This window comes from Mus pahari, chromosome 17 (genome assembly GCF_900095145.1).
Source record: "Mus pahari chromosome 17, PAHARI_EIJ_v1.1, whole genome shotgun sequence".
Classification (NCBI taxonomy): domain Eukaryota; kingdom Metazoa; phylum Chordata; class Mammalia; order Rodentia; family Muridae; genus Mus; species Mus pahari.
In genome coordinates this window covers 43,627,129-43,634,666 of record NC_034606.1, presented here as the reverse complement: position 1 = coordinate 43,634,666, position 7,538 = coordinate 43,627,129, and the positions used below count along the sequence as shown (strand labels likewise).

The 7,538-nt window shown below is 54.4% G+C and overlaps 1 protein-coding gene across 2 annotated transcripts in view; it reads left to right on the top strand.

The window, feature by feature from the left end:
• Positions 1-5,158, top strand: part of Il2rb (interleukin 2 receptor subunit beta) — a 15,143-nt gene extending 9,985 nt beyond the window's left edge. The window contains exons 8-10 of one of the 2 annotated variants that reach the window (XM_021217107.1): positions 659-779; positions 1,637-1,721; positions 3,537-5,158. In XM_021217107.1, coding sequence (XP_021072766.1) covers positions 659-779; positions 1,637-1,721; positions 3,537-4,244 — 914 coding nt within the window. In that variant the 3' untranslated portion in view covers positions 4,245-5,158. The remainder of the gene's footprint in view (positions 1-658; positions 780-1,636; positions 1,722-3,536) is intronic. The other variant, XM_021217108.1, reaches the window with a different exon arrangement.
• The last annotated feature ends 2,380 nt before the right edge of the window (positions 5,159-7,538 follow it).

Genomic DNA, 7,538 nt, shown 5'->3' with positions numbered 1-7,538 from the left:
CGGGGACTCCCTTACCAGAGACAGGGATGCTGAAGGGATGCTCAGCCACCCTCCCGGGGACTCCCTTACCAGAGACAGGGATGCTGAAGGGATGCGCAGCCACCCTCCCGGGGACTCCCTTACCAGAGACAGGGATGCTGAAGGGATGCTCAGCCACAGCCATGAATGGTAGGAAGAGTCTTCCTATGGAATTGCTCTAAATTCTTAGAATTCAGGGTTGGGGGCTACTATTTCCCAGCCTTCCCTGCAAGACAGGTGCTGTCCTGGGCAAGGTAGCTCTACCGGAAACAAGGCAGGCATAGCCTCTCAGCGGGGATACTGTGGAGCTGCCACGCTGGTGGGGGACCCACGAGGCTCCATCCCTCATCGTGTCACTTGCCGAGTTCAAGTGTGGTGTCATGCTCAAAGGCAGAGGGAGAAAAGGTCTCAGTGACTGAGGTAGGGAGTGAGACCAGGCAGCCATAGGCTCTGCTGGGCATGCCACAGGGACAGCCTGCCTTTCTGGAAAGCTGGACTAGAGCAGGACTGAGGATGGAGTTCCCCGAAAAAGCAAACCTGGCTAGACACTGGTACCCGGCAGGGTGTGATGTAGTCCAAGATGTGTGTGACCTTCTGAAGGGGGCCACGTCTCAACTTCTACTTCTTGCACCCTGGACAGATCCCACGAAGGAGATTCTCCCCGTGTCATGGCTCAGATACATTCTGCTGGTCCTCGGTTGTTTCGCTGGCTTCGTCTCCTGCGTCTACATTTTGGTCAAGTGCCGGTACCTTGGGCCATGGTAAGGAAACCTCTACCCAGTCTCCAGCATGCACATTTTTCCAGGTTGGGCTGGGCTGCACCCCGTTCCCTCGTACCTGTCCTCTCTCTGTCTTCCCAGAAGCTTCCTTGTCCCTGTGCCTCATTCCCACAGGTAGAAGCTGGTGTGGGAAAGGAAGGTAAATCTCAGCTGGAAGAGTGTCCCGGGGCCTCCCTGAAGCCCACCGGAGTCCCTGTCTTTCCTGTGGCTCTTGGACCCCTCCTGTCCATGCCAACCGTGTCACACTCTTGTCTAACCCTCCTTAGAGATTTCCCACCACACCAGTAATACATCCCGACCCTTGAGGGCCTCCACTGGAAACTGTGTGCCAATCAGAAAGCGCCTCCCCTTTCTCCGGTTAGATGCGACCAGGTTCTGGGTAGTTTAGCTAGTAGATCGTGAGGTAGGAATTCAACTTCAAGCTGCCATTGTGAAATGCGCAGTGTTGCCATTCCCCAGGGGAGTGTTCACCAGGAGGTCTCTCTCCTGCCTTCCTCGCTAGCCTGTGTGGTCCCTCCTACTCTACAGCCATCTTCTGACTAGCACGCAGGTCTGTGTCTACAGATTGAGTGATCCCATTACACGTTTGGTTCAGGTCTGTCTTCATGTCAGTGTGTCAGCTCCGGGGGAGCACAGGCCTTCTTTGCTGTCCACTCTTGTGTCCCCAGCACCCTGGGCAGCGTTCTCCCTTGGTGGTGGCTGCTCAGTCAACATAGTTGAAGGAGCGGATGCAGGACGGGCCCATCCCCTACTCTCGGGGCTGTGGGGGCTCCTGGTAGGACCTCAGGCCACCCACTACCTGGTCTCACTCTTCGCCCCTCCCCCTCTTCCCTGGCCAGGCTGAAGACAGTTCTCAAGTGCGACATCCCAGATCCTTCTGCGTTCTTCTCCCAGCTGAGCTCCCAGCATGGGGGAGACCTTCAGGTAGGAACCAGGGGTAGAAAACAGAGGGGTGGTTGATGGACAGCCCAAGAGCAGGCTGCAGGGTAGAGGTGTGATCAGGTGACAATGGCTTTGCCTTCTGTGAGACGGCTACAGGATGTGAGGCGAGCAGCTTCCCCCCAAGGACACAGCTCTGTCTCCGCACTGCATGGGAGCCTTAGACAGAAGGCGTGCGGCCTTGGCTCTAATCCTGGCTCTTCTGCTGCCGGCTTCTGTAAACTTGGATGACTTATAGCTCATCCCAGTGCCTCAGTTTCCACCCTTGTACGGCCCTGGGAGTGTTGCTGGGCATAGTATGGGATTCAGGGAGCTGCAGGGATCCCTGCCTGTTTCTTCTGTCCCTGTGAGCAGAGTAATTCCAGGCAGATCCAGTGAGCAGAGTGATTCCTGGCAGTCCCAGTGACTCATCACGGGAATGCAAGACCTCAGGGCATCTGGAATCACAAAACCTGGGCTTGTTTTTAAACTGTGGCCCACACAGTTCTATCGTCTCTTCCCCTTAGTCTACCTGCCTCAGGCTAGATGCTTCCAGAGGCAAGAAGTGGATAGAGGGTAGAGGGGGTCCACTGTTACTACCACCCCACACCTCACTGGGTTTCCATGATTGGGAAGCGTGTGGTGGGGCAGAGGGACCTGTGGCTCTGTGCTGAGAATGGGAGGCCCAGGCAGGGCTCGAGTCCTGCTGGACTGGGCTGTGCCCATTGGGGCTGAGCAGGGCCCTTCTAGAATATCTGAGAGGCTCCCAGAACTGAGGATGTCTTATTATGATACTTGGTGTGTGTGTGTGTGTGTGTGTGTGTGTGCGTGTGTGTGTGTGTGCGTGTTGTGTGTACACATTCCTGCATGCTTGAGTGTGTGCACGTAATGGGGTGAGCAGCTCCATAAAATGTTTGTCCAAACTGTGTCATGGTGATGCACGCCTTTAATCCCAGCACTTGGGAGGCAGAGGCAAGTGAATCTCTGAGAGTTCGAGGCCAGCCTGGTCTACAGAACTAGTTCTAGGATAGTCAAGGCTAGACAGAGAAACCCTGTCTCAGAAAAATAAACAAACAAAAACTAAAAACAAAACAAAACAAAACAGTTCAAACCAAACCAAAAGAAACAAACAATCAAAAAACTAAAATAACTGTTTGTCATGAAATCCCTTCTGCCTTTGGCCCCGGTAAGGTCCTGATCAACAGACAAATACAAACAAACCTTTACCTTGCCTAACTGTGGGTCAGCAAGGATTCATGTCTTAGCCTCTCTGTGTAGTGGCCAGGGCCCATGTTGCTGACTCTGGGTCATGAATCTCACTCATACCCATGAAGGTTAGCCTGAGGGTTGCAGGCCGTGACAGGGGAGGTGAGTTGGGGATCCACCAGTTTTCGACCACTGTGTCCTGTGTCCTCGCTACACCGGCTGCCTGTGATTTGAGCAGGCTAGACCATCAAGGACATTGGCTAGCTCATTGACACCGGTCAAGACAGTGGGGATTGTCCTGTGTTCGCATACCTAGTTCAGTCCAGGTACACAGCAGGTACTCAGTAGCCAGCCACACTCAGCCAACATCCTCCAGACATAGGTGAGCCAGCACTGAGGTTGGGTTCATCTAGCGTCTGACCTAGGATGACAAGTTGAGAGAGTCCACCATGACAAAAAGGCTACAGGATGATTCCAGGTTGGGGGCGGGGAGGAGGCGATCGGGGTGGTCCTGAAGGATGGAGAACAGGCAGGAGGGAAGGGAGAGGAGGAGTTGAGTTCAGTGGAGGGAAGAACGTCGAGCCACCCACGTACTCTCCTCGCTTTCTCTGGCAGAAATGGCTCTCCTCGCCTGTCCCCTCGTCCTTCTTCAGCCCCAGCGGCCCTGCCCCTGAGATCTCCCCCCTGGAAGTGCTTGACAGAGACTCCAAGGCTATGCAGCTGCTCCTGTTACAGAAGGACCCCGCCCCTTCGCCCTCGCCCAGTGGCCACTCACAGGCCAGCTGCTTCACCAACCAGGGCTACTTCTTCTTCCATCTGCCCAACGCCTTGGAGATTGAATCCTGCCAGGTGTACTTCACCTATGACCCCTGCGTGGAAGAGGATGTGGAGGAGGATGGGCCAAGGCTGCCTGAGGGATCTCCCCACCCGCCTCTGCTGCCTCTGGCTGGAGAACAGGATGACTACTGTGCCTTCCCTCCCAGGGATGACCTGCTGCTCTTCTCCCTGAGCCTCAGCACCCCCAACACTGCCTACGGGGGCAGCATAGCCCCTGAAGAAAGGCCCCTGCTCTCTCTGCATGAGGGACTTCCCTCCCTAACATCCCCTGACCTGATGGGCTTACAGCGCCCTCTGGGGCAGATGCTGGGCGGTGATGGAGAAGGGCTGTCTGCCGATAGCTCTGAGGAACAGGCCAGTGTCCCGGAAGGCAGCCTTCAGGGGCAAGATCAGGACAGAGGCCAGGGCCCCGTCCTGACTCTGAACACTGATGCCTATCTGTCTCTTCAAGAACTACAGGCCCAAGATTCAGTCCACCTAATATAGATAGGCGGCCAGGACTGGGATCCAGCTGCTTGGGTTAGGTCAGGCTTGAGGAAGACAGTCCACTGCTGAGGACTGTCCTGGCTATGCCAGCCCCCAAACTTAGTCATCCACTTCTGAGCTCCACTTGCTACTTCCTGGTCTAGCCAGGGTTTGGTGGGGGGTGAGGGGGGGGAGCGGTGGTCACCTCTACCGCCCTATTTAGTCATGAGGTCATCAGCTTCCTGTACCTGCCTCACTCGCTCCTGCTTACCTTCACAGGGCAGCTAGGACTTGCTTCCCCCAATACAAACACAACCTTGCTCCTTGTCTACTCCTGAACTTGCTGGGGCCCCTTACTTCCCTCTGCCCCATTTCCTGTCTCCACTCTTGCCCCGCCAGCACAGGCTGTGGAACAGCCGTCCTCAGGTTGTGATGTGGCTGTGTACACTGTCTTAATCAGAGCAGCTTTGACAACCCAAACGAAGAGGTCCTGATAAGACTGAATGCAGCCTGTGGACTGTGGAGGGTCCCTCACAGAAGGAGGGGTTGGGAAGGGTCATCGGGTCATCACCTGAGATTGTAGCCACTCTCCTGTACCCCATCCTCAGCTCTTCTGCTCCTGGAGCATGCGTTATTTTATGTGTTCTTGGGAGATGCTGGTCTATGTAGGGGGGGCGGGGCTGGTCTATGTAGGGGGGTGGGGCTGATTGAAGTGAGGGCTCCTATGTTGCTTTGGGGACCTTGTCGTCTACTCTGGGGTGGGGTTTTCTGTGAAGCAACTCCTTTGGAGTTACCTAGACCCCTGTCAGCAAGACTAAGAGACTCAAAGGATCACCAAGCTGGACTTGAGTGCTCTTGTGCCTTTGATGCAATATCTGGGGAAAGTACTTTTTTTGTTAATGTATCCTTGAAGCTAAGAAAAGCTTACACCACAAGCATCGTGTCAGCACTGTCCTTTGGTGGAGACCTCACGGGGATCCCCTGGGGTCTCCCGGAGTCATGACACATCATTCCCTATCCCCCACCCCACCCCACCCCACTCCCAACCCCCTCCTTTGCAGGCACTGTTCATTGTGCTTCTCTCATCCTCTCCTGTAAGTCCCACCTATCTAGAGGGAGGGGCCTGTCCCGTAAGTCCTGACTATCTAGAGGGAGGGGCTTTGTGTGTGTGTGTGTGTGTGTGTTTGGTTTTTCGAGACAGGGTTTCTCTGTGTAGCCCTGGCTGTCCTGGAACTCACTCTGTAGACCAGGCTGGTCTCAAACTCAGAAATCTGCCTGCTTCTGCCTCCCAAGTGCTGGGATTAAAGGTGTGCGCCACTACTGCCGGGGGGGCTTTTTTCTTAAGGCACTCAGAAGGAGATGAAGGGGATAGGACTTGACCCATCTTCCTTCTTCCGGGCCATCTCCTGACCTCCCCGTGATAGGCTCAGTTTGGACACAAATACCTACTCAGCAGTGGCTGTTGGATCTTTCCACAGCTGCCTTACCAATTCATGAAGGAGTCCACGGGAACCTGAACACCCCATCCCAGCAACCCAGGCATGCTAAGTGTACCTCTCACCCTCAGCGGAGAGCACTGCTCTCCACAGACCTCTCCTTTAGCACAGAGCCTTAGTGTGGGGCACTGTTCCAGGGTGATCAGATCCTACCTCCTCAGGGAAGCAGAGATCCAGGCCTAACTAATGGATGCCCTACCCACAGTGCCTGCCTTCATGGTCCTGCACACTGCTCACTGGCTGTCTGGCCAGACCACAGGGCCATAGGCTGACTAGCAGCTTATGAGGTGCTTTGGTGCAGAAGGGCTGTCACAGAGGCCAGGCCTGATCTAGCCAAGTAGTGTGTCTCTCAACCCGATGTCCTCGAAACAGGTGGTTGGGACAAGGCCCCTTGTTAGCAAAAAGAGATGAGCCAGTGCAGACGGGATTCAGAACCCATGCAAGGGTTCTCCTGCCCGTCCCCTCCTGCCACCGGATGCTGCCTGTCACCAGCCTCCTCTAGCTCAGCAATGAGTCAGACCTGAGCTCTGTATTCACGTTCTTTACTGGGCAAATGGGCAAACCTTCAGGATTCTCTTGCTATAAATAAAAGGTAACTATAAAAAGCACGTGCCATAAAACTATATAATGTGTGAATCTGATCTGGGGGTGGAGCCTGGTAGCTGAGTCCTGCCTTGCTCAGTCTGTCCCAGCTCTACGAGAAAGAGAGGTAAGCAGGGTAGTTAGTGTCTATGTCATTGCTGTTGGAACTCTGTCATCTCAGGCTAGAGACTGAGGGACACTTCCTCTGTGACGAAAGCAGGGCTGTTGAGAACATCTTGGTAATTTATAGGAACCAGGCTCCCGTGCGCAGATAGGTTCCAACCTCTCTCAAATCCACATTCAGGCTTGGGCAAGCATCCCAACAGACTATGGGTCAACCTGTCATTCGTCTGTCTGCCTCTCTGTTTCTCTCTGTGTGTCTGTCTTTCCTCTCTCTAGCCACCTAATGATCACCTATCAATCAGCAGAATTTTTGCAGAGTATTGAGAAACAATCTCTAGCATTCATGAAGTTGCACATATGGCAGACATTGCTAATTGATGATATTATGTATGGTAGACACGAGTAATCAAGTGCATCTATGCATGGCAGACATTGCTAATCAATTACACCTATGCATGGCAGACATTAATACTTAATCATAGCCTTCCTTCCGGCAGAGGCTGGATGCAGCCTTAGATTGTGTGGTACTGTGTCTGGGACAGCCCCAACAGATGAGAACCTAGCTACATGTCTGGGTCATGCTGCTTCTCAGTTTCCCTCTACAAAAGGAGCTCTTCCCTTTTCTCTAGGCAGGGGGAGCAGATGCTGAGATGGGGCAGCCTGGAAAGCTGAGAAAGTAATGAGCAAGGGTCCCCAAAGCCCAGGAACCCAGAAACCCAGAAACCCAGCTGTTCCTGTGTCTGGTGAGAGACCTGAGCTGGCGTTGTCTGGAGAAAGGGCTCACCATATGCCAGGTGGAGATGGTCAGAGCCACAGCATGTCCGGTGGAGATTGTGGGAGTGGAGCCAAGAGAGAGCAGCTGGCAGGGCAGTGCAGGAAAGGGGGTGCCAGCACCCCCAGGATCAGATTTCGGGGGGGGGGAAGCAGCAGTTGGAGAGAAGGCACAGCCCGGGCTCTGGAGATTCTTGGGTGGGGAGTGGGGATCAGGTAGCAGTCAGGAAGGGATGGGGCGCGGGGCGGGGATCGGAAGAAGGCTTCAGGTCTCTCCCAGGTCCTTTGGCTAAGGCTGGCCTGTTCCTCTTTTCCCCAAGTCTACATCTCTGCTCTCCCATCC